General features: G+C 36.3%; 1 protein-coding gene across 1 annotated transcript in view; it reads left to right on the forward strand.

The window, feature by feature from the left end:
• The window catches only part of LOC150107366 (venom phosphodiesterase-like), a 291454-nt gene that overhangs the window by 78774 nt on the left and 185047 nt on the right, over nt 1–27633 (forward strand). Inside the window, exons 5-6 of the mRNA XM_090391228.1 lie at nt 4646–4712; nt 15451–15619. Coding sequence (XP_090247354.1) covers nt 4646–4712; nt 15451–15619 — 236 coding nt within the window. The remainder of the gene's footprint in view (nt 1–4645; nt 4713–15450; nt 15620–27633) is intronic.

Raw genomic sequence — 27633 nt, forward strand, 5'->3', positions numbered from 1 at the left:
CATTAATACAAGAAGACTTTAGGCGGGCTAAAGGCTGGTCCCGTTATCAAGGTACCTTAAATGAGTTCAGCACCCACAGAACACAAGAGATGGGCATCTCTGCTGCACTGTTCTGTAGATGGTGCTCCTTTAAAAGAGTCATAACTGGTGCCTCCCCCAGCATCATTGGGTAAGGGATGGCACCAGACTCCTCCCTGGGTTCGAATATATTGATCTTATCAGGACGAGGATCAATACCTTGCCCACTCATGGGATAGTGATGACTCAAACTGTAGGGCTGGCTGCCACTACAGTAAGACATTGTCTCATATAGTCCAGTGTTGCTTCTGCACCCATGGGGTCTGTGTGTGGAGGCTTGATGCTGTGGTCTCCATTCTGAACAACCGCTTTAAGAACAAAGGTTGGGAGACCACGGTGGAACGACATTATAGAACCTCCACTGGTTTGCATAAGCCAGACTTAGTGATTAAAAGAGATGGTAACATTTGGGTAGTTGATGCTCAGTTGGTGGGAACAGGGCACCCACTAGCCTATAACCATAATAATAAGGTAAACTATCATCATCATCAAATTCCTGCCATGTACCCTCAAGGGGTGTACAGGATATGATAGTACTACATGAAAAATATTACATCATTACTAACTTCCTATCTACAATTTTCCTCCAAATCAGTCTGTTACTTGTCAAGACTCCAACATTATCAGATCTTATATTTCTATCATCTAAGCCACTTTGTACCGTATCAATCCACCTATATCTTGGTCTTCCTCTGGGTCGTTTTCCTGCCAACCTGGCAGAGAGCACTTGCTTTGCTAATCTTTCCTCTCCCATTCTGTTTAAGTGACCATACACCTGAGATTAGCTCTGCTAATGCATTCCTGGATGCTGACAATGTTAAGTTATTTCCTAATATCCTTGTTTTTAATATGATATTGCCATTGATATCTGTTCATGCCCATATTCTTTCTCAGGATGCTCATATCTGCCAGTCTCTAGTGTTTAGTCAAGTGTTTTACTTCTGACCCAGCTCTCAGATCCATAAGTTAAAATTGGTTTGAACACTGTCTTGTATGCAGCTAATTTAGAGTTGTCTAATTTCTCTCTTATTCCATATGAATTTATTCAATTGACTTGCTACCATACCAGCTTTGTTGATTCTGTTGTCTATTTCCATATTTAATTTATCACCTTCACTAAAAATCGTGCCTAAGTAGCTGAAATGTTTTACTTGTTCCACAGGTTCCCCATTTACAACACAGTTGACATTTTCAATGATTCTTCCTATTTTCATTGTCTTTGTCTTTTTATTGCTCACCTTCATACCATATCTATTACAACAGTTATTCAATTTAGTCAGAGAATCTTGCAGACTTGTAGAGGATTTATTTAGAAGTATAATATCATCCGCATAAAGCAAAGAGCTGACATTAACATCTTCAATTTTGATATCATGTTTAATACCAGTATCCTTCATAATGTGATCCATATAGATAATGAATAACAGAGGGGATAATGTACATCCTTGTCTCACACCAGATTTAGCATTAAACCATCTTCCTGTACTTCCTTCAATTCTAACTGCTGACTTACAACTCATATAAAGACTAAGTATTGCTTGATATAATGCCCCATTGACACCATATAACTGTAGCGTATTGAATAGCTTCTCTCTTGGCACCTTGTCATATGCCTTTTCCAAATCGACAAAACTTAAATACAGATCTTTGTTATATTCCCATGCTTTCTCGACTATTTGTCGTAAAGTGAAGATCTGATCCTGACAGCCTCTATTTGGCCTGAATCCAGCTTGTTCTTCACCAAGCTTTTCTTCCACAATTCTTCTCAACCGTTTCTCAAGTATACTTGCATATATCTTGCCAGGAACACTCAGTAGGGAAATACCTCTGTAATTCTCACATTCAGTTTTATTTCCCTTTTTATATATGGGTACTATGAGAACTCTACTCCAATCATCAGGAATTCGTCCCTCTGTCCAGGCTTTCTGAACTATGCAGTGCAGCCACTGTAAGACTCTTATACCACCATACTTCAGCATTTCTGGTCGAATATCATCTACTCCTGCTGCCTTTCCACATTTTCAAGCCTTCGATGGCTTTTTCTACTTCAAGTATGGATACGGATTCCTGACTGCATGCCTGGTCAGTGTTTTTTACCACTATGCTATCATCACTGCTTGTTTCATTTAGCAGCTTTTAGAATCTATAGCTGCTCTCAAAAATCAGCCTAATTTGAATAAATATGGTTGCAGAAAACTTCCCAAAATATAGGAAACAGTAATACTTCAAGATCCCAGTTTACATTGTAGGCCACTAACAGGTGCCTGTACAGGGAGTGACCACCTAATTATGACTTCAGTTCTTTGACCATGCATTTCACTCAGTTTTGTATGTTACATGTTTTATATTGTACTCCTGATGATGTCTCTTTTGATGTGGAAGAAATATTGGAAGAATGAAATATTATTTTAAACCCTTTCTCAATGCTGTTTCACTCCATTAAGCTTCTCACATGAGTTTCTTTCAACACTTAAGTCTTAATATATGGAATTAAATCTACAATTAACTGAGCCTTGTTTAAGTAATTGTGTCAACTGACTTCTGCACTACACTACATTGAGAAATGCTGACAAGCAGGGATAATCAGATTATTTTTTGTTTGTTTGTTTGTTTTTAAATAAAAGTTTGGTACGCGTATATCTGTGCTTAGATTTTGTTGCTTCCATTTCTTAGGGATGATGGAAATGGTATAAGTTGTTCAGAGTCAGATGACTGAGATAATATTACGTCTGGAATGTTTGTCATGTGCAGGGCCGGTTTTATCATTAGGCGAACCTAGGCAATTGCCTAGGGGCGCTAAGACTTCGGGGCGCCAGATTTTTGCTACATAGTTCGGGGGGAAATTACAACCTTCGAAAAAAAATTAGTAAAACCTTGATTAGTAATAAAAAACTGCAATAATTCAAGCCGTCCTGGTGCTTGCTGATGATCCTACATTATTTTCGCCTTTCTCTATTTCTTCCACTCCCCTGCTCTTTGTATACTTAACCTCAAATGCAGAGATTTTTCCTCCTTCTGGCATCTGTCCCAAGATGAGTGGGGAAGTTCCAGGGTATCCCTCAAACTAACAATCAGTGGTCACGACTAACCGACTGTTCTCACTTCTTATCTTCATTCCCTATAGACTTAATTCTGTTGATTTTTAGATTAAGCCCTGTTTTTGCAAGCTCTCTCAGGTCTGAGAAGTTGTGGATTACGTCATTCATTTTCTCACAGAATCATCTTGTTAATTGAAATAAACTTTACAAGTAAACAACTTCAGAATACAAGCCTTGATATAAATGGTGTCATAAACTGTATTAATGATACAAAGAATTTCTTAATGAAAATCCGAAATGAGGATGAATTTGAAAAGATGTTAACAGATGAGGAAAAAATCGCTGAGGCCTTGGGTGTAATGCCTAATTTTGAATAAGAAACAGTTAGACTTAGAAAAAAAAGAAACAATTCATGTATGAAGCAGAGGATGAATTCATAACAGATTTTAAACAAAAATTTAAGGTAGATTTTTATTTTCAGTTATTGATACCGCAATTGCATATGTTGATAAAAAAATTCAAGCACATGTCTACAATTAACGAAAAGTTTGGTTTTCTTTTAAATATATATGAATTTCAAAAAATTACCTCAGGAACTGCTTAAAAAATGTTTGATATTGGAAAATTATTTAACACGTGATAATTCTAGAGATATTGATCAAACAGATTTATGTAGTGAATTACAAATAATAGCAAGGCTAATTCCAGAAAATACTTCCTCATTAGATGTCCTGTCATACATATGCAAAAATAATTTAGAAAATAGTGTTCCAAATGTGTTTATTGCTCTGAGAATTTTTTAGGCATTGCCAGTATCGGTAGCAAGTTTTCAGAAATGAGTTTCTCGAAATTAAAACTTACAAAAACTTACACTCATTCTAAGATGACTCTGGAACGATTCACTGGTCTAGCAGTAATATCTATAGAGCATGAAATTGCATCTACAATCAATATAGATGAATAAATTCAAAACTTTGCCAAAGCAAAAGCCCAAAAGATTAATTTTTCATAATTTTTGTATTTTAAGATGTAATAATTTTTTTGCTATACAGATATTAAGAGTAATCATATATGTATACAAATGTATTGGTTTTGATTAATAAATTTTTTAATGTTCATAATGATATTACTTTTATAAATATCCACATGTGTAGGTGTACGTATGCTTGTGTGAGTATGACAAAATATATATATATAGAGAGAGAGAGAGACAATGTATGGGGGGGGGGCCTAAATTTTCTTTGCCTAGGGGCATCAGATACTCTTGGACCGGCTCTGATTATGTGGGTTATGAGTTTATTACATAGATCAAAAAGAAGAGCACGAATAAAGACAAGTTAATAATGGCATGTGATACAGTTGATACGATTTGATAGAGAGAGAGAATGGTAACTATCTTTGAATTAGTTTAATTAAAGATAGGTATAGTGTAGATTAGTGTACGACTTCCTTAATTAATTTTGAGATGATAGGACATGCCTGAATAATTATATTTTCTTTTAATTATATATTTTGTGACTTAATTTCAGAAAGCTTGATAAGCAGTAACTGGAAGCAGCAGTCATGCAGCATTTTTAAAACTCAGTGTCCGGATAGGTAAGAAAATTGCACTATGAATTTTTATCTGTTTTCCAAGAGTATATACATACTGTCTAAGAAATATAACATTTTAAATAATTCAAAATATACAATGTGTGTGTCAGTGTGTGTGTAAAGTATGTATTATACAGTAAAGCTTTGATCTGACATTTTTGATAAGACTATGGTTAAAACAAAACATGAATTTAAGAAATCACAGTGAAACAGATATAATTTCTAATACATCAGGAATGAAAGTACCGTATTTGCCGGCATATAAGATGCACTTTTTTTCTTTGAAAATAGGTCTGAAAAACAGGGTGAGTCTTATACGCCGATATTCAGTTTTTTATTACTTTCATTTCTGGAAATTTTCTCTTTTCTGAGTTATGCGATTTCTTTCTTGCTTCCTTGTGGTGTGTGAGAGCATTCCAGTTACGTAGAGTTCAGTGGATGTCCATGCACTGTCATAGATGATTACAGCTGTGTTCCTGTTCGTTTAAACTTTCCAATTGTTATTGCAGTTGTTGTGAACGGTGATAAATTTATGCCGTTAAAGTTTCTCTAAATTTCCTTGCAAATTATGCCTGAAAAACGTCGGCATTGCTACAATATTGCATGCAAGCTACGTGTGATTGCGTTTGCTAAAGAACATGGAAACAGGACTGCAGAGAGGCATTTCGGGCTACCCCCAACTGAGAAAATGATAAGAACTTGACGGAATCAGGAAGAGGATCTAAAAAAAGCAACTCACAATAAACATAACATGCGAAGCGGAACTGCAAAATGGCCAGAACTTGAGGCAGAACTGAATACTTGGATTTTAGACCACAGAAAAGTGGGACGTTCAGTGTCTACAAATTGAATTTCATCAATTTGTCATTAATGCAAGGAAACAAGAAAATTTTGAACTTGCGCAAATAGGAAACATGGATGAGGTTCCGCTGACTTTTGATGTGCCCTCAAACAAAACTGTAGATTCCAAAGGCACAAAAAGTGTTACTATTAAAACTTCTGGGCACGAAAAAACTCATTACACGGTTGTTTATCCTGCTCTGCTGATGGGACAAAATTGCTGCCACTATTGATTTTTAAAAGGAAGACGCTACCCAAAGAAAAAACTGCTTAAAGGAGTGTTTGGACATGTTCACGCAAAAGGCTGGATGGATGGAGGAGGAATGAAGTTATGAATAGATAAAATTTGGTCTAGGCACTCTGTAGGATGGTTGAAGAAGCCTGCCCTGTTAGTATGGGATCAGTTTCATTCTCACAGAACAGAAGATGTTAAAAACTCAGTTAGCTGTAATTCCAGGAGGTCTAACTAGTCAGCTTCAACTTTTAGATTTCTGTATTAATAAACCATTTAAGGGAATTATGAAGGGGAAGTGGATCAATTGGATGCAGTCGTCAGATTTTGAGGTCATGCCATCAAGAAGAGGCCTAGCATTTCGCAAGTTTGTGAGCGGTCAAAGCTTCATGGGATGCTGTGAAAACTGAGACAGTGGTCAAATCATTTAATTAGTGTGGCATTAGTAATGCACTGGATGGTGCAGAGGACAATTTGTTGTATGAGGACTCAGATTCTGATTTAGAAGAAGTTTCAAGTGTCTCTTCATTTAGCTCTGGAGATGAATTTCTGGGTTTTCACGAAGAAGATTAAAAGATGGGACTCTTTCCTAGTTAATTAGGTATTTGTTGAAAGTAGACCTACTTATTACTTTATATTTGAAATACTGTAAATTCATTATAATATTCAGTGATAAAGTTTTTTTCCTAAAAAATGTGTACAAAAAAGGGGGTGCGTCTTATACGCCAGCAAATGCGGTAATTCTTTTATATAGGATGCATAATATTATTATTGCTTGACACCTCCATGGAGTCCAAGGACTCATTGTGGGTAGGCACTCTGCACTATACAGCCCACTGTCTACTCTACTTTATTCACCACGTGCATAATCCCACCATTCTTACATTATGTCATCTACTGTCTACTGATAGCATTTTTTGTCTGTTAATTGTGCATGTATTCTGGTCAATTTGCCTGTAGGCGAGATAAAAATCTGAGTTTATTGGGAAAGAATCTGTTACTTTCATATAAAATTAATTAACCCACCTTCAAGTGAAACATTCCAAATAAAGATGTCTCTCATCATGATGAGAATAGAACTAAGGACTTTTCCAGTCAAAGGCTGCAGTGTCCTATCATTCTTCTAGCTGTGCTGTGGTGCTTAAAAAGATGGAGAGGGAATCATGTCTTGTGCTACTTTACATTAGTAGCACACTTACATATTTTTTTCTCAACTTCTTTCCCAAAAAGTTTTGATCATTTTCTTATTTTATTTGTTTTAGGAGAGAATAGAGAAGAAATGAAAGTTTGTGTAGCTTAAGATAACCACAATAAAATGTGTGCTATTCTGAATGTATTTTTTTTGCCTTGGTGCATAACACAATGTTTTATGAAAGGGTGCACTCGATTATATTTTTGCTGCATGATTAAAGATCCTCCACAGCACTTCAACTGCTGTTGGAAAAATGACATCTGGTGCTAACATGAGAGGCTGAAAACAATGATTGCTAGGTACTGTTTGATTTTACAACCTAAACTAATATTAATTCTTTTGATTTGTTTAATTCTTTTAATCTGAGGGGACCTAATTTAACCTGAATTGAACAACTGTTTTTTTTTTTATTCTTGGGTTCAGTAAACCTAAAAAAAATTTCCGAAATTAGAGGTGGAACAAGTTAGTTTACATTATAAAATGAAGTGAGATTCTAACTCTCATTTAGTTTTGCATTTAATCCTGATCAGGTTTAAGTAAACACATCACTTCAGCTCCAGGTCAGGTTAGATTACAAAATCAAACTAAGTGGTTGCATGTATTATCATTAGGTTAAGTCTCATTGCTCAGCTATGTTCAGATAATATTCAGGGCAACATGACCTGGTCAATGCTATATTATTTGGTGTGTCCGCATTGTATATTTAACCTTCTAAAGCAAATTTATGGAGAAAAGAGTTTTTATTTATGGGTTATTTTAGGCTAGCATGGGATTAAATAGGATAAGGAGATATACATAGAATTAGCAGTGCCCATCACCTAGTTGTTAATTTGAGTCTCAACATATGCACACTTCCAAGGAGCAGAACGAAGGGGAGGATAGTTTCGTTGTACAAGAGTGATGCTAGAAAACAGATGTAGCTAATTATAAATCACAGTATCTTTGTGGTAATGTGGAATGTTTCTAATATGAAATCTCTGCAGGTGATTTGAACCGGTTGTATATACACGGACAAGGACAACAATGAGAATTTGTTTTTCGAGTTAAGTTCAAGTTTATTTATTTTGAACTGAAGAGAATGAAGAACATGTCTTATACAGGGTGCCCCAGCAGAAGTCTGAACTTCAGTGATTGATTTCTTGGGTGATTTTTAAGCAAGAAAAAGTATATATCAACATGGGTCCAATTTCTAACTTATGAAGATGAGGTGGCAGTTGTAAGAAAAAAAATACTACTTACAAAATATTTAATACCATCTTAAAACTTACTTTTAAGCTGCAAAATCAGTTATTTTAAGAATTGAACATTAATAAATTCAATTCTACAACATATAGAATTGAATTCCATATGTTGTAATGCTTCCATTGTTTTTTTTTTTTTTCCTCTTTCTCTTTTCTCACTGGTTCACCTTGGGGGAGGGCTCAAAACTTAGAAGTGCATGAGGAGAATATTTCTAATATTAAATACTCTGGAGGATGTCAATAAGGCAGTAAGACTGACGGAGATTTCAGTGTATTTTAAAAGAATGTGCTAAGAAACTGAAAGCTCCTCTCATATTCTAATTTTTCTATCCTTACAATACTAGGCATTTTACTAGCTCTGAGGTTTTTATATCTCATGCAACTGTTCTCCACCTCTTTATTTCAGACAAATTATGGAGACTACAACCTTTTTAGAATTACTTACTTTAATTCCCTGATGTTTTAACCTTCATATTAAGGTCATCATCTGGAGTACACACACACAGAGAGAGAGAGAGAGAGAGAGACAAGCTATATTACATTTCAAACAGTATGCCAAAGAGACAATGATTTGATCAACAGTTATTCAATAGGCCTGACCTCTAGCGAAAAACTACATCAAAGCTATATTTATTTATAACATCATCAGAGAATAAATTCATATAGATAGTTTCATTTCATTACAGCAGAAGTGGTGACATAATTAAGTTCAAAAAACAACGAGAGTTGTTATATTAGAGTTAAGATCCTGGATTACTTACAATCCTATTTATAATTTACTTTTAGATGGAAAGTTATGTGGGTAGAATATGTACCTTCCATATTCTTGGGATTTTTAGACCATCATTATTGTTAAGATCTGTTAAGATAACAATGTTGCCTCCATGATGCCTTTTTCTCTGTATTGCATGCTTAATCTCTTCATTCATCAATTTCACACCTATCTTATTTAACCTTCCGACCTTTGGAATACATTTGGACGCTGCTTCTACTAGATAATCCAACTTTCATCCGATTTCTCATTTCATGCTACAGTTGCAAGCTGCCTCCTGAGCTTCTCATAATTGCCAGCCCTGTAGTTCCACACATATCCTTTCCTCACATGGCTGGCAACCTCCCAGGTGATCACTTTATGGTCACTTTCACCAACTGGAGGGAGATTTGACACCACATTTATAATGACATCCTCTGATGAGATGATCAAATCCAAGACCCTCAATCCTCATGTGCCCTCTGTTACATACTGTCTGAGGTAGTTGTCCCTCAAAAACTCAGGATACTCATTTTTCTTCACTACCAGTTGCTATCTCATCATTTTAATCTATGTTTCCATAATTAAAATCATCCATAATGATCGCCCTTTTTCCATTTGCTTGGCTGATTTGCTTGTGCATTTACCTACCCTCCATTACCAGGTCTATAGCAACATCCATTGAAGTATTTCATTCTATTCACCTCTATCTCACACCATACTGCCTCAAAACCACTACCACTATTTCCCCCATTGCATCTCTACCTTGTATGGACACAACTCTTTTTTTATCATCAATAGCACTTCACCTCCCTTTTTACTCTTTCTGTCTTCACGAAATACATCATACCTTTTCATCTTTATTCCTGTCAGGATATCCAACCATGTCTCACTTATTCCAACAATTTTTGGGTTAAACAAGCTCAATCATTGAAACCATTTCATGTTCCTTGTTTCTGATACTTCTAGCATTTGTATACAAACATAACAGCTCATTCCTGGATCTATAAAAAGGTTCACTGATACCACTTATTAGATATGATGACTTCTCCATACTTTTCTTGAGCCATTTCTTTTTCTCCTTACTCATCCCAGAACCTTCTTCAAATTCAACTGTTTTCCCCATATCCCATTCCCTTTTTGTCTACACATGCATTCACATCCTCTTAGAGCATCAACCTTTCTCATGCTGTGTTCCCTTGTCCACCCTGAATCTTCCCATTCCCTGCTTGTTCTCTCATTCCCTACACAGATGCTACCCACTTCTTCATCCCTTATGAATGAAGTGGGTAGTACCACTTCAATCTCTCCTTCCTTATTCTCTTGCTCTTTCACATCACTTCTTACTTGCTCAGAGTTATTCTATGTGTTCATTACTCTCCCTTCCAGCAACAGTCTCACCAAATGATTCACACCAAAACCATTCAAATACAGTCTATCACTCTTATACAATTCAATTCTTCCTTCAAACTCATTCTAGCATTAACATAATGCACTCCTTTCTCTTCATGCATTTCTGCTAACATATTATAATTCTTGCTCTCTGCAACATCTCATCATTGTCATACCTGAGCAACACACTAACTACCTTTCCTATTATCACACTATTTTCTTTTATCCTGCTCAACAATCTCCTGATATCCAATCTTACATTCTCCTTATTCATGGAAGTGGGGATGGGGGCAGACAACAGTCTCATACAAGGTGATAAGATTCATCTCCCACCCACAGACATGCACAAACATCCACAGCAAGATTTGAACCAATAGCCAGTTGGCTGAAGAACAGATACCCTAACCATTCAGCCAACTGGCTATTGGTTCAAATCCTGCTGTGGATGTTTGTGCATGTCTGTGGGTGGGAGATGAATCTTATCACCTTGTATGGGGCAAGATCTTTAAAATGCAATATCTTGCACTTCAGAATGCATAAGTATAGGGGTTGCATACTGTATTGAGGAAACTTTTCTCAGAAGGCAAATATCATTTGGTCAATAGAGATATGAGTTCAAAGGACACATTGCAAGAGTTGAGAAGACCAAACATCTTATTGTTACTATGAAAAATGAGAACAGCCAAGTAGAGATAGGGGGGGGGAGGTTGTATCACTGTATAAAGCACTGATCAGACACACTGCATAAATTTGGTCACCTGGTTTCTGTTTTGATGAAGAATCTCTAAAGAGGATCCAAAAATGTCTATTAAGGCAATCTTAGGACTCTGGAATGCTAGCTATGGAAAGAAGTTAAGAAAATTATTTTTTGTGTAACAGCTGCAGGGAGTCCAGGAACTCTTCACAGGAGAGCACCCTAGACCACCTATACCATGCCACCTATTACCCACTAATATATTTTTGCTTGTTTATTGTGTGCGTGACGTGCGCATGCTCTCTGGCAATCTGCTGGAAGAAAACCTGAATTTCTAGGAGGAAAAAGCCCTGCTACATCTGTATTAGATCAGCTAACCTAAGTTGGAAAAGAAAAAAAAGTCCATTTAGAGATTCCTCTCTTCATGAAGAGAACTGAGTTTGGGTCTTTTCTAACTGAAAGGTACACTTCCTTGTCATTCTTCCAGCTCTCCTGGGAATTGCTGTGTGTAATTAATAGATAGAGAAGAGATTGTGAGTGAGAATTTATCACATTAATATGGAGGGCATTATCCACAGGGAGAAGAACAAGCATCTAGCCCTGGATGACTGTTCTTCCTCCCAAAGGAATACAGATTAGATTTTTTATGTACAAAATTGATGGGCGAAAAAACTGAACTGCTTAAGTGTTGCAGAATGTGTGCTGAAAGTCAAATGAGTTTAAACTATAATGATATGTAACTTGAGTGAAACTTAAGTCCACTGATTTTATAGGGATTTATTAATAATAGTGATTTCTTAATTATCTGACCTTCAAATGAATGAACCTTCAATTAACTGACTATTAAATGGTTCAGCATGCCAAATGACTTCTGGTACAGCACCAGGTAATTGTACCTTCAGTATGCTTTGCAAACTGCTTGCCTAATGTGGTTGGATAATTGAGGGATTACTATATTTTATATGCTATGAAAGATCAAGAATTAACTTAGAGAGAGAGAGAGAGAGAGAGAGAGAGTGTGTGTGAAATGCACATTATCATAACACAAACTAGTGTGAAACTTATTGATGTAGAACCATTATTAATAGTGACATTATCTGTTAGGTATGAATGGTTTTGTGTATAATCTTTTGCACTTGAACATTGCAATATTCATATAAATATTGTTATCAAGGTAAAAAAAAAAAAAGAGAGTTACTCTCATTACAGTCTTATTCTAATAATCTGAAGAAACTGTATACAATAATTATCAGTAATAATAATAATTATTATTAAGAGAGACCTCCAGGGAGTCAGAGACTCATCGAGGGAGGCCACATACTACACACACCAGCTACCATACTTATTCTTGAATTCATTCACACTGCTTGCACTCACAACATCCAATGGCATTCCATTCCACTCATGCACCACCCTCTGAAAGAAAAATCTAGCCCTCATGCCCTTCATTCTCAGCTTCCAAAGATGCCCTCTCATCCTTTCCCCACACTCCATCAATTGAAATTCTGTATGACACTTTCAGAAATTTGTAAGTATCAATCATATCACACCTCTTTCTCCTGTTTGTTAGTGTCTACAGTCTATTATGAAAGGAAAAAGAAAAACACTGGTGATAAAGTTGTTGAAAGTTTATTTTTCACTTGGTTAGACTATAATAAATTTAGTTTAATCCTTTATCCAAGTGTGAGCAAACAAAGTTTGCACCTGAAAGTATCTTCAGGATTGGGGTAAGGTAGTACAACACTGGGCAACTTGTAGCAAAGGTGGACCAAGCTAACATCATTCCTACCTCAGTATCTCCCATAATGCAAAACACATCTTGCAGATACACAATAATTAACAATTACTGGTAACTGTATAATGTTATGCATTAAGGGAAGGGCCAGCACCCAGACTAGTTTCGACCTTTATTTACTTCTTCTTATTATTCACTTCTGGGCCTGGCTCCGACTGAAGAGACCTCAATAAAGGTCGAAACTAGTCTGGGTAGTGGCCCTTCCCTTAATGCATAACATTATACATATCCGCAAGGAGATGTGTTTTGCATTATGGGAGATTCTGAGGTAGGAATGATGTTAGCTTGGTCCACCTTTGCTACAAGTTGCCCGGTGTTGTACTATCTTACCCCAGTCCTGAAGATATTTTCAGGAGCAAACTTTGTTTGCTCACACTTGGATAAAGGATTAAACTAAATTTATTATAAAATACTGATGATAAAGGCTAGCTGTTATCACCAGATTGTTTTAGATACTTCCAGATGGAGGTCAAGTCAAGCATGAAAGTAACTATGGCACCGCTGCTCTCAAAAAAAGAATAAAGTAACCAAATTACTTTGGTTACTGTATTCTTTATTGAGTGAGCAAAGAGTGGATGAGGATTGGTAAGAAAGGGAGGAGGTCCCGAGTATATTCTTTGCACGTGTGTGTAGAGTGAATTACATGGTACATATCATTCCCACAACTCTACTGTTTAGATGGAAACTGTAAAGAGTTAACTTGAAAACCCCATTTATCCAACATTGGAATGTATTTTGCCCTCCTGTTCATGCTACTCTTTCTGGTTAGGTATCATTCTACTATTAGAGGTGTGGAAAAGAAACCCAGAGTCAGACACCAATAAGTCATGTTCATTTACTTAATTTTGCAAGGAAACTTCAAATGAGCTCAAACATTTAAGTAATATTTAAGTAATATTTTGCCCTCCTGTTCATGCTACTCTTTCTGGTTAGGTATCATTCTACTATTAGAGGTGTGGAAAAGAAACCCAGAGTCAGACACCAATAAGTCATGTTCACTTACTTAATTTTGCAAGGAAACTTCAAATGAGCTCAAACATTTTAATACGAGTCTTGCACTTGGTCAAGTCCCTAAAGAGTGGAAGGAGGGCAAGATTGTGCCACTTCATAAAGGAGGTGATCGAACTCAAGCATCAAACTATAGGCCTATCTGTGTGTCAGGTGTTGTGGTTAAGTTGTTGGAGAAGCTTGTGAGAACTAGGATCCAGAGTTGGGTTGACAACAATGGTATAATCTTTGATGGACAGCATGGATTTGCTAAAGGGAGGTCGTGTTTTAGTAATCTACTTACTTATTACAATAAAGTGACTGCTTCCTTGGACAGAGGAGAAGGATACACAGTAATATACTTGGATTTCGCAAAAGCTTTTGATAGAGTGCCTCATGATAAGTTGACAGTCAAACTAGAGCAGATGGGGTTGGATATTAGATTAGTGCATTGGATTGGAGACTGGCTATCTGATAGGTATCAACAAGTTGTGTATGGGGGTGCAATATCCAGGAAAAGGAAAGTCACTAGTGGAGTGCCTCAGGGATCTGTTTTAGGGCCATTACTATTTAACTTGTATATTAATGATATTGGTGAAGATTTGGATGGAGATATTCAGTTGTTTGCAGATGATGCAAAGTTGGGACGAACCATAAAGAGTAGTGAAGATGTTGTGGCCTTGCAAGAAGACTTGAATAAATTGAGTGATTGGGCAAGCAAATGGGGATGTGAGTTCAATGTTGCAAAATGTAAGGTTTTAAAATTTGGAAAACAAAGATGGGATGCAGAATTTATGCTTGGTGAAAATATATTGTTGGAAGTAGAGGAAATAAGAGATCTGGGAGTGATAGTGGATAAGGATCTAAAATTTAGGGGTCACATCGCCAAAATTGTGAAGACAACACAAAGACTTCTGGGAATGATGAGGAGGACACTGACATGTAGAAGTAGGGAGATTCTTGTTCCATTGTATAAGGCTTTGATTAGGCCACACATGGACTATTGTGCCCAGATTTGGTCACCTGGTTTTCAGAAGGATGAAGAGATGTTGGAAAGGGTCCAAAGGCGACTGACTAAGGTAGTTTCTGACCTCTGGAATGTCGAGTATGAGGAAAGATTGAAAAGATGTAATTTGCAGAGACTAGTGGAGAGAAGGAAGAGGGGAGATATGATAGAGACCTACAAGTTGGTAAGGGGTTGCTATAGGATCAATGGTGGAGAAGTTCTACAGCGAATAGTGGGAGATCAGGGGAGAACCAGAGGTCATCCCTGGAAACTGTATAAAGAGGGTGTGAGTAGGGGAGTGAGAGGCAGGTTTTTTTCGTGCAGAGTTGTGAATGATTGGAATGCCTTGCCTGAGAGTGTGGTGTCTGCAGGGAGTTTGAATGTGTTTAAGACCCGGTATGATGAGATGTGTGTGAGATAAAAGGACCTCCTAGATGAGTCTTTGACTCCATGAGGTCTTGTTTAATAATAATAATAATAATTTAAGTAATATTATATGCTTTTTTTGTGGCAGCATTTGTGTATAGGTGATGGAATGTTTTTATATGTATAATGTATAATGTTTTATGTATAATCCAGCTGATGAAACAATTTTAACTGTATCTTTACAGCTTCTCCAGACCTCCATTAATTTTAATATCATTAGATGGATTTCGTCCTGACTATCTAAATCGTAATAAAACTCCTTCCTTGCAACATCTTATAGAATGTGGGATTCAGACTGAAATGAGACCCGTGTTTCCTTCAAAGACCTTTTCTAACCACTATTCCATTGTTACGGTAAAAATTCTTTTTTAAGTAATTTCAAAAACACACTTGAAAATTTGTGCTGCATTTGAAATATTAATATAATGTATAGGTTTAATGATTTCTGAGTATTAACTGTTTATCTTTGATGATCACAAAAAAAAAAAACATTAGTAAGATAATTACAAATCATTACAGTGATACTACAGTGCAATAACCTAACATAAAACTCCTAAACTAATTTTCTTTCAAATGTTAAGTTAATATTGTAGCATATATTAGTAGCATTGTATATTATTCTTGGCACAAATAGAATCACTCCTACTTCACCCTTCCCTTCTCCCCGGCATCACCTTTTATGGCAGATACGTGGACGACATTCTATGCATTGGAGAACATACACACACCACCACCACCTTACAAACATCCCTTAACATTTACAACAACAGACTAAAATTCACCATGGAAACTGAACACAACAAATCCGTCAATTTCTTAAACCCGACATTAATCAGAACTAACAACAAAATAGCCACGAAAATATATCACAAATCCATGCTTATCAGAAACTACCTCCATTTCAGTTCATACCATCCATAATCAGTTAAAATATCAGTCATCCTATCACAATTTATAAATGCTTACAAATTCTCAACTAACCATAATTATCTCAACACGGAATTAAAGAATTTAACACAGATTTTTAAAAATCGCAACTATCCCACACAACTAATAAATTACGCAAATAGAACAGCAAAAACCCGTCAAAACAATCCTACAACTAAAGAGAGTTCCCAACACAAAAGGTTATCAAACTGCCCTACATTCAAAACACATACAAAGCCTACAAATATATTTTCAAACACACAGACTATAAACTAGTATTCACCACGAACCAAAAATTAGCAACTCTCCTAAAACCCACTAAATCTCTCACACACAAAGAAATACTAGAACACCACAATGTAGTCTACAAATTTCCTTGCCAAAAAGACGGTGACATCACCTACACAGGTTCTACCATCAGGTCTTTATGGGCTAGACTACAAGAACATTTCTGGGACTGTAACATCCCTATCCCAGAATATTTAAACACAAAAAAATGCAACATCAAAAAGAAAAATAGAATACAGAGTACAGGCAAGACAGAAATAGCAGTTCACACCCTTGAACAGAAACATACCCCGCAAATTGACAAAGCCATAATAATAGACAAACAAGACAACGAAACAATGCTTAAAATATCGGAAACAATTGCCATAAAATGTGACGAAAACTCAATCAGCATCCACCGACCCTGCCTAATTTCCGAATGTCAGAAGCTCCAAAACATAAAAATTGGTCACGACTCCGACCAATAAGCGATAACCCCCCCCCCCCAATCCCCACCCCCAAAGTAGCCACACCAAACCTTCATGACATAGCCCTACACTTTTCCCATAATGTTCCAATGACGATACAGGATCGAAACGGCTCGCACCCCCATTAATGCTCTCCCCCCCCTGCCCCTGTTCCAAAAAGCGCCCTTAAATATTATAATGTATATATATGTATATATATTATTTAAAAAAAAACCCGGGTTTTTCTAATTTATCTTCCTGCCTTGCCTCAAACACCCCCTCCACGTTTCCGAACCCCCCCCCCCCCCCATTTCTTAACAGCAAACAGCAGAAGTATGGAGAAAGAAGACATCCTAACTTCACATACCTTGTTGGGAAGTTAGGATTTCTTCCTCTATTATTCTACATATATTTACCTTTAAAATACACTTATAATACCCAAGAGTAATAAACCAATGTATTTAAAATAAGGGACACTCCTAAACAAAAACAGGCAAAAATAGCTGTAAAAATAATATTTTTTTAAGAGGAGTAACATGGGAATTTCCGAGAAATAATATCTATAATACTGTAGCTATTTTTTTATACTTTTGTCATACCTCTCTTTGTTCTGCATAATCTTAGAAACATTGTCATTGTAAATGGAGTTCCTCCATGTAGAGCATTATGATTGTGGTGGAAGAGAACTTAACAGTGCTGGCTTTTATTTTTTTTTTTAAATTCTTCCTCTTACTCAATTCCCCCCCCCCCCATATTGTTATTCCTTCCCCTAAGTTAGTTTATTTTATTTTTCTGTTCTCTAGACCATCCTGGGATCCATTGCCCTGCAACTGTTTGCCATGCAGTGCTGTTCATGGCATCCAGAAATTTTGAAGGGGATCCCAGCAATGTCTGTGCACTATTTTGGCCACTGGAGATGGCTAAGGCCAGGATGCTTTACTAGCTAGTCCACTTGCAAGGATCAGTGGTACTATCTTATGTCTCCTTCCTTACACTCTGAGACCAGTGCTCAAGTCTTGCTACAGAGCTAGTATAAAGGGTAGTTCTGGAATTCCAATTCTGTGTAAATTTATCATTTGCCAGATATTTGGGTATTCAGGTGTAACTTTTTGTTTGATGAGGAAGCCCTGGCACAGAATCTTTTTGAGCATGAATCTTCCTCAAATTTATCAGTGACCCTCACAAGGTCCAACTAAGTACAGAAACCATATAAAACATCGAATGATAATCATGAAACAAGAAACATCAGAAATGCATGTAAACAATGACTGATTTCTCAAAATACATGCAATAGACAAACACTAATTGGCTTAATATCATCTTTCTTTTTTCTAAAGGATTTAGAAAGAGTTGGCAGGATCCTTGAAAACAGCAACAAAAATCTATTAAGTTGACTTTCTAGTAAAAATAATATGTCAGTAACACTCACAAGAGCTCCTCCAAGCAACAACTATGGAGGGGTATTTACCAATTATGGTAAATCTCCACAAAATATTAAATTATCATAGAGGAGTCAATATCAGAATGGGACTACATCATCGTATCAGATGAGAAGATATACTATGAACTTAAAAATTAAGGAATGAGACATCCACCTAGAGATAGTAATCTAGTGATAACCAGGAATATCCTTACCTTTTGCTTAAACCTTCAACTTTCGTAAAATGATATCTGAAATTATATATATATATATATATAAACTTTCAACTTTTGTAAAAGAAGGCTATCTGACACACACACACATAAATTCTGTATGGCTCTAGACAACAATAACTTCCCACTTAAACAGGAGCCAAAGGATCATCTTCATCCATAACTCTGCCTGTATGTTCTGCAAATGCTTTAACTGTCTGTTTCTATTCTCTTTGAATGCACGCTTAGGAAGTAGAAAAAATATCTATAGGGAAGAAATTTTCCTTGGGATATTCACCCTTTTCCATGGGAAAGCATTGTACTGTCACAGATATCACAGAGTACTGATCATCATGACTGAAATACCTTCACCCTCTTAGCAGAATTTGATTCTGCAATAGTGAGCTAATCATATTCTGTAAACAGTAGATCATATCAGGGAGAATATTACAAGTAGTCACACTTCCTGTTTTACTCTTAAGTGTAGAACCACAGCATACCATGCAGGTTGATGGAATAGGGTGGTTAATCCTTATTCTCTCCTGTGTCTGTACACTGCATTTGTTCCTCTATTCATTTGCTTGTCTTGCAGGATGAAACCTGAGTTTCTGTATGAGACTGGCTAACTCACCTTCTAATATTGAATGTATAATGGCTAAGAAAACTCAAGATTTGGACATGCACACATAAGAAGTGTGCATGTCCAAAGACTAGAGAACTGCAGATATGAGAGTCCTGAAAAAGACTAGGGGCATGAACAGATGGCATCAATGGCAATATCATATTAAAAACGAGGATATTAGGAAAGAACTTAGCATTGTCAGCATCCAGGAATGTGTTAGCAGAGCTAATCTCAGGTGGTATGGTCACTTAAACAGAATGGGCGAGGAAAGATTAGCAAAACAAGTGTTCTCTGTCAGGTTGGCAGGAAAACAACCCAGAGGAAGACTAAGATATAGGTGGATTGATACAGTACCTTAGGCAATAGAAATATAAGATCTGATAATGTTGGAGTCTTGACAAGTAACAAACAAGTAATGGTGTAAATTTTTCATGTAGTACTATCATATCCTGTACACCCCCTTGAGGGGTACATGGCAGGAATTTGATGATGATGGAACACAGGCCACATCTGCAGAAGAGGAAAGAGAAATGCTCGGTGAGTATTCTGTTGGTGTATATTTCATGTAGGGAGGGCAATTAGGAGTAGTGTTGAATAAAATAGGAAGGATATCGACTGACAGTGCAAGAATGAGAAATGTTTAGAATTTTAAGTTGCCCTGATGTTAATAAAGGTGTGGGATTAGGTGGAATATCATCACTTATGTGAATATGCAAAAGAGCTGGAAGTGTCTGTGATGTGATTCAACAAGAGTCTGGGAACGGTCCCCGAACAATGAGAAGAAGAAAAAAATAGTTCTACTTTACAAGATAGAATCTAAACCAATGGTGTCCAACTATGGGCCAGTTTGTATATCAGGTGCAGTGATGAAAGGTATGAGAGGCTGGTTGGAAACAGAACACAACCCTGGAATGATGATGATGATGGAAATCTTTTAACAGAGCAACATGGGTTTTATTAACTTGGTTGCATTTTAGAGTAGAGAGTGACTAGTGTATTGGACAAAGGAGATGCTTATACAGTAATTTTATTCAGCTAAAGCATTTGATAGAGTACCACATGATAAACTATTGTTGAAATCGAGCAGGATAGGGGATGGTTGGATGGTCTGTTGGTAGCTGGATTACAAGGATGGTTGACGTGACAGGAGCCAGTGAGTTGTGTATGAGGGTGTTGTGTCCTTAAAAAGAAAGGTGACAATTGGGGTACCCCAGGGTTCTGTTCTAGCAGTATTGTTTTATATATCAATGATGCAGTTTCAAGCTTTGAGAGAAGATATTCAATTGTTTGCTGATATGCTAAATTAGAGCAATGTCAGGGATTTTTGAACATGTCGCAAGAAGATCTGAATAGGTTATTGCTTTGGGCTGAAGAATGATAATGTTACTTCAATGCACTGGCCAAAGGGAATGGAATGAGGTTTATTGTATTGGAAGAACTTTGCACTCAACATATGGTGAAAGAACTTTTTGGGATTTTCTTTGTAGTCTATTAGACAGATAAAGGGGAAATCACTGTACAGGGTAACAAGTGATGGGAGAATGAGAGATCATTCCTGGATGCTGTACAAAGGTCACATGAGTAAGGATGTGAAAAACAAAAGAATTTCTGCATGGTGAGTGGTGAATGAGTGGAATGTGCCAGAGTGGATAGTGTATTCACCAATACTTGAATGCCTTCAAGACAGTTTTTGTAGTATTTGACCTGTTGCAATGAGTCTTTGAATTCCATGGAAGTTGGAAGTAATACTAATATAAAGAGCAAAGCCATTAACAAGCTCATGAGCATTACAAGACACAGATAAGAAGGGTGACCAGTATTACAAGAAAGGCAAAGCAGATTATGATAGAAGGCCAAAGAAAATCTGAAAGAGTTCTTTAACTATATGGTGAGAAAAGAAAGAAGAACAACAGCAATGGAAGGATAACTTGTACAAGTGCTGATGGTTGGCAGAAGCAAGCAAAATATTTAAATTGCTTGAGTGATCATTTTTCAAAGGTGTACCATCCAGGTGGAGATACTGCAGTGTCAGATGTGACGTTGACTGATGGGAGAATAGTGATAGATGAATGGGAAGAACTTAGGACAATGCAGAACCTCAATGCAAATGCTGCATGTAATATCAACCTGTGTATTGCCAGGACATGTAAAGGAATTGGCAGCTCCTCTGACCAAACTGTTTAATCTGTTTTAGGAAGGTGCAAAGTCATTGGAAAGAGGACAAAATAGTTCCATTGCATAAAGGAGGTGTGAAGACAAAAGGTAGCAAATTATAGGCCAATCATTATCTCAGTGGTAGTGGTTAAGGTATTGGAGAAGTTGGCAAAAGGCATAATTTATGAATGGGTCAATAGGAATAAAATACTCTATGGGGGACTGCAAAGCTTTGTGAAAGATCAGTCTTGACTGAGTAATTTGCTTACTTTTATAATAAAGTGATATTTGAGTTGGATAAAAGACATCATCAAATTCTTGAATTGATGGTTGGTACACCCTCAGGAGGGTGTACAGATATTATCATAGTCAACATGAAAAAGTTACATCATTACTCACTTCCAATAGACAACCTTCTTCTAAATTAATCTGTTAATATATAAATAATATAAGTAAAGTAATAATAAGTAAATTTTAGTATACATTATGGAAAATTATGGAGACAACTACCGTGTTAGAGTAAAACTTTAGTTTAATATAAACCAAAATGAACACTTGACGTTTTGACTAAACTTTAGTATAAAGTTATATAGAGCTCACTTTTCTAAACCTTCCAGTTTTTTAATAGTTATTAAGAATAAATAATATTTTTGGATAATTAAAATACTCTTAAATGATTTTAAACTATGATAAAAGGTGACATCAAAACTGAAGATAAAGATTTTACATGTCTGGAGTAATTACTTTGAAAGATTGTTAATGAAACAAGCAGTAACAGAATGGTGGTACAAACACTCAGATTGAAGTAATGGGGCCACTGAGAATCTGAATTGTGGGAATGCAGCTGGAATGGGTGACATTCGACCAGAAATGCTCAAATATGAAAGTGTAAATTTTTACAGTGGCTGCACTGCATAGTTCAAAAGGTCTAGTCAGAGGGTCAAATTCTGGATGATTGGAGTGGGGCTCTCATGGTGCCCATCTGTTAAAAGAGAAATGGGACTAAGTGCAGGAGTTCCAGAAGAGCATCCCTCCTGAGTGTTCCTGGTAGGCTTGGGCAAGTATACTTGAGAAACAAGCTAAGAAAAATTGTGGAAGGGAAGCTGGCTGGAGTTAGGCCAAATTGATGTTGTTTATGTCAGGTTTTCACTTTAAAACAAATAGTTGAGAAATCATGAAAATACGAGGGTGGTCTGCAAAGTTCTCAGCCTTGACAATAGATGGCAACACTATCAGAAAGATTCTTTTTTTTTTTTTTAAATTTTTACATCTGTCATAAGCATCCATGTGAAATTGCAAGTCATTCTATCAAATAGTTGATTTTATACAGCTGTCTGAAGCAAAAGTGTTGTCTGTATCCCTTGGAATGAATAAAATTGGGTATCATGAGTTATAAAATTCTTTATAAAAGAAGGTTTAATGCCAAAAGAAATTCATTCAAAGTTCATAAAAGTTAATGGGCACTCTTCTCCTTTGTTTTCGACAATTAAGAAATGGGCCAAGTTTAAACGATGCCGTACTAGTCCTGAAGATGATCTGTGTGAAGGATGTCCAAAAAAGTGTAACAATACAAGAAATCATTGATCGAGTGCATGGTATGGTATTGGATACCCGGTGAGTCGAAGTGCGTGAAATTTCTGAGACTATAGGCATTTCAGAAGAATGTATAGGATATATTTTGCATAAAGAATTACAAATGAAAAAGCCTCGTGCAAGATGAGTGCAGTGCAGTGCATGCTCACAGCAGATCAAAAACACACTGGTATGAAAATCTCTGAACAGTGCTTGGAGCATTTTAACAAGAATAAAACTGATTTTGTGCATTGATTTATTACTATGGATTAGACTTGGATTCACCATTACACACCAGAATCCAAACAGCAGTCAAAACATAGGACAGAACCAGTTGTTCAGTGCCAAAGAAGACAGTCTGTTCCATCAGCAGGAAAGGTCATGGGGCATCGGTGTTTTGGGATGTTAAAGGCATTTTGTTTATTAATCATCTTGAAAAGGGTACAATAATAACTGGGAATATTATTCTGATGTTTTAACCAGACTTAAATGAAAAAATTTGTGAGAAAAGACCAGGTTTGGAGAAGAAAAAAAATCATCTTTTATCAGGACAATGCACCACCTGCCCACAAAGGTCTTTTGGCAATGGGAAAATTAAGGGATCTGCGCTGTGAATTGTTGGAACAATCACCCTATTCCCCAGATTTGGTTCCCTCTGACTTCTATCTCTTCCCAAAACTAATACTCTTCCTCGCTGGTCAGCGTTTTTCTTCGAATCAAGAGGTGATTGCAGCTGTAGAGAGGGATTTTGCAGATCTTACTGAGAACCACTACTGGGATGGGATAATGGCGCTGGAGCATTGTTGGAATAAATGTATTAGTCTTAAGGGAGATTATGTTGAAAAATAAAAGTAATTTTGAAATTATAAATTTGTTTTTTCATTGCTAGGCCGAGAACATTTCAGACCACCCTCGTGTAACAAGAATCTGTACATAAGATTTGTGAATCTGGAAAAGAGATGTGATAGGGTGCCAGGAGAAAGACTGTTCAGAGCACTACAGTTATGTGGTGTAAACATGGACATTACATCAAGCAATACTTATTCTATGTTTGAGTTGTAAGCTAACATTTGGAATTGAAGGAGATACAGGAGGATGGTTTGATGTTGGGTCTGGTGTGAGATGGGGGGGGGGATGTACATTGTCTCCAATTATTTGTCATCTGTATGGATTGCATTATGAGGGAAAGTAGTATTAAACTTGATATCAAATTTTCAGCTGTTAACTTTATGCAGATAACTTTACACTTTCTAAATAAATCCACCAGAAGTCTGCAGGATTCCCTGACTGAAACTGAATAACTGTTGTAATAAATGTGGTATAAAAAATCAGCAATAAAAAGACAAAACAATGAAAATAGGCAGAAACATTGTAAACATCAACTGCATCCTCAATGAAAACCTAATAATAGAACAGGTAAAACATTTCTATCTCTGAAGAATTATCTATCTAGACATAATTTTTAGTGAGGATGGCATTAAATATGGAAATATATAAGAATGTTATAAAGCTGATATGGTAGGAAGTCAGCTGAATAAATTTATATGGAACAAGACAGAAATTAGTCAAAATGCTAAACTAGCTGTATACAAGACAGTGTTCAAACTAATTTTAAGTTATGGATTTGAGAGCTGGATTAGAAATAAAACACTTGATTAAAAAACTAGAGACTACAGATATGAGAATTCTGTGAAAGATTAGAGGAGTGAATAGATGGTATCAATGGTAGTATCATATTAGAAATGAGGATATTAGGAAAGAACTAGATGTAGTTAGCTTACAGAATGCGTCAGCACTAATCTCAGGTGGTATGGCCATTTAAACAGAATGGGAGAGGAAAAGTTAGTAAAACAGGTGTTCTTTGCTAGGATAGTAGAGGGGGGGAAAAGAGTAAGACCAAGATCTAGACAGATCAATACAGTAAAAAGTGCCTTAGAACACAGAAATATAAGATCTGAAAATATCAGTCTTGATAGATGACAGATTACAAAATGGAAACTTAAATTTCTGTGGCTTAACAGTTCTGTGGGAAGCTTTCACTATTGAAAGCCTGTTTATTGAAACTTTCAAAACAAATGCAATTAAAAACTATCAGAACCAAAATTTAGTTACATCACACTGATATTTTCATTATTTGGTCAGGAACAATGGATGAGTTAATTAATTTCAAAGATTATCTGAACAGCTTGCATCCCAATATAAAATTCACTCTTGAACTGGAAGATTATAAAAAAATTACCATTCCTTGATAACACTGTTGAAATAAACAAAGACGAAAAAAATTATCCTTTTCAGTATACAGAAAACCTATCATAATGCAAAGATTTTTAAATGTCACTTCACACCATCATCCATTGCATATGATGGGCATAATTAAAACATTACAAGATAGAGCATACAATATATCCAACACATCAATTAAAAAGAATGATGAAATGGCACTACCTGAGGCAGAACCTCACACCCAAGATGATGAACAAAATTCTTAATATACCACCTGCAGCTCCTTCACTTAAACAAGATTTTAAGAATGCAATCATGCTACCTTACATCAAGAATGTTACAAAGTGGCTACATTGCTCTGTGAATGCAACATCAAATGGCTTCTTTTTTTTTTTTTTTGCAAGAAATAATTTACAAAAACAAGAAATAATCAACAGTACTTTGCTATCTTTAGAATAGAATATCCTGTAATAAATAACTCTGAAAGACAAGGTATCTCCAGTATCAGAATGATTCTAAAGAAACTAGAAAATGCAGAATCTTTGTTTTATAGATTTTAATGAAGCATTTCATAGTGTTCACCATAAGAAATTAATAGAAACATCAATATGATAATCAAATTCCTGACATTTACCCTCAAGGGGGGGGGGTGTACAGGATATGATAGTACTACATGAAATATTTACATCATTACTAACTTCCTACCTACAATTTTCTGTCAAATCAATCTGTTACCTGTCAAAGCTACAACATTGTCAGATCTTATATTTATATATCTATCTTTTAAGGCACTTTTTAGTATCAGTCTACTTATATCTTGGTCTTCCTCTGGGTCTTTTTCCTGCCAACCTGACAGAGAACACTTATTTGGCTAATCTTTCCTCACCCATTCTGTTTAAGTGACCATACCACCTGAGATTAGCTCTGCTAACGCATTCCTGGATGCTCACAATTCAAGTTCTTTCCTAATATCCCCATTTTTAATATGATATTGCTATTGCTGCCATCTGTTCATGCCCCTAATCTTTCTCAGGACTCTCATATCTGCAGTCTCTAGTCTTTGGTCAAGTATTTTACTTCTGACCCAGCTCTCAGATCCTTAAGTTAAAATTGGTTTGAACACTGTCTTGTACACAGCTAATTTAGTGTTTTGGCTAATTTCTCTCTTATTCCATATAAGTTTATTCAGTTGACTTCCTACCATACCAGCTTTGTTGATTCTGTTCTATTTCCATATTTAATTTAATTTACCATCTTCACTAAAAATCGTGCCTAAGTAGCTGAAATGTTTTACTTGTTCTATCAGTTCTCCATTCACAATGTAGCTGATATTTTCAATGCTTCTGCCTATTTTCATTATCTTTGTCTTGTTATTGCTGTGCTTATATTGTTGTGATGAATTGTTGTGATAGATATTGGTATTGCATACTATATCTATCACAACAGTTATTCAATTTAGTCAGGAATCTTGCAGACCTGTAGCGGATTTATTTACAAGTATAACATCATCCGCATAAAGCAAGGAGCTGACATTAACATCTCCAATTTTGATATTATGTTTAATACCACTTTCCTTCATAATGTAATCCATATAGATAATGAATAACAGAGGTGATAATGTGCATCCTTGTCTGACACCAGATTTAACATTAAACCATCTCCCTGTACTTCCTTTAATTCTAACTGCTGACTTACAACTCAAATAAAGACTAAGTATTGCTTGATATAATGATCCACTGACACCACATAACTGTAGCATATTGAATAGCATCTCTCTTGGCCATTGGTGCACCCAGGAAGGGGGCCAAGGGGCCCTGGTTCCCCAAAAGAAAAAGGAAAAAAAACTAGAAAAATTTCCAAAAATCTTTTCCTAATTAAAATTATTATTATATTTTAAAATTTATGGTGTGTTGTGTCTTCTATTTCTATGCTACTTATGAAATAGCGGTCACATAAGATGACCCTATAGCTCTCAGGAATCCTGGCCTCTGTGAACGCTAGGCAAACAAAGTAATACTTGGGCGCTACTTCGTTTGACCGAGCCGGGCCAGAGGAGATCACGGGTGTCATGTATTGGTGATCACTGCACATGCTCAATCATAGTTCGTATGCAATGTGTAGTGTGTATTCTCAAAACGTCTACTCAAATCGCCCACCCCCAAAGATTAAACCTTGAGTGCTTGGCCCTCTCCAAGATTAAATGCCGAGTGCGCCCCCTGCTCTTGGCACCTTGTCATATGCTTTTTCCAGATCTACAAAACTTAAATACAGATCTTTGTTATATTCCCATGACTTTTCAACTATTTGTCGTAAAGTGAATATCTGATTCTGACAGCCTCTATTTGGCCTGAATCCAGCTTGTTCCTCACCAAGCTTCTCTTCCACAATTCTTCTCAACTGTTTCTCAAGTATACTGGCATAAATCTTATCAGGAACACTCAGTACAGAAATACCTCTGTAATTTTCACAATCAGTTTTATTTCCCTTCTTATATATGGGTACTA

This window comes from Typopeltis vanoorti, chromosome 4, assembly GCF_054136105.1.
Source record: "Typopeltis vanoorti isolate ZY-2024b chromosome 4, IOZ_Tvanoo_1.0, whole genome shotgun sequence".
NCBI classification, from domain to species: Eukaryota; Metazoa; Arthropoda; class Arachnida; order Uropygi; family Thelyphonidae; genus Typopeltis; species Typopeltis vanoorti.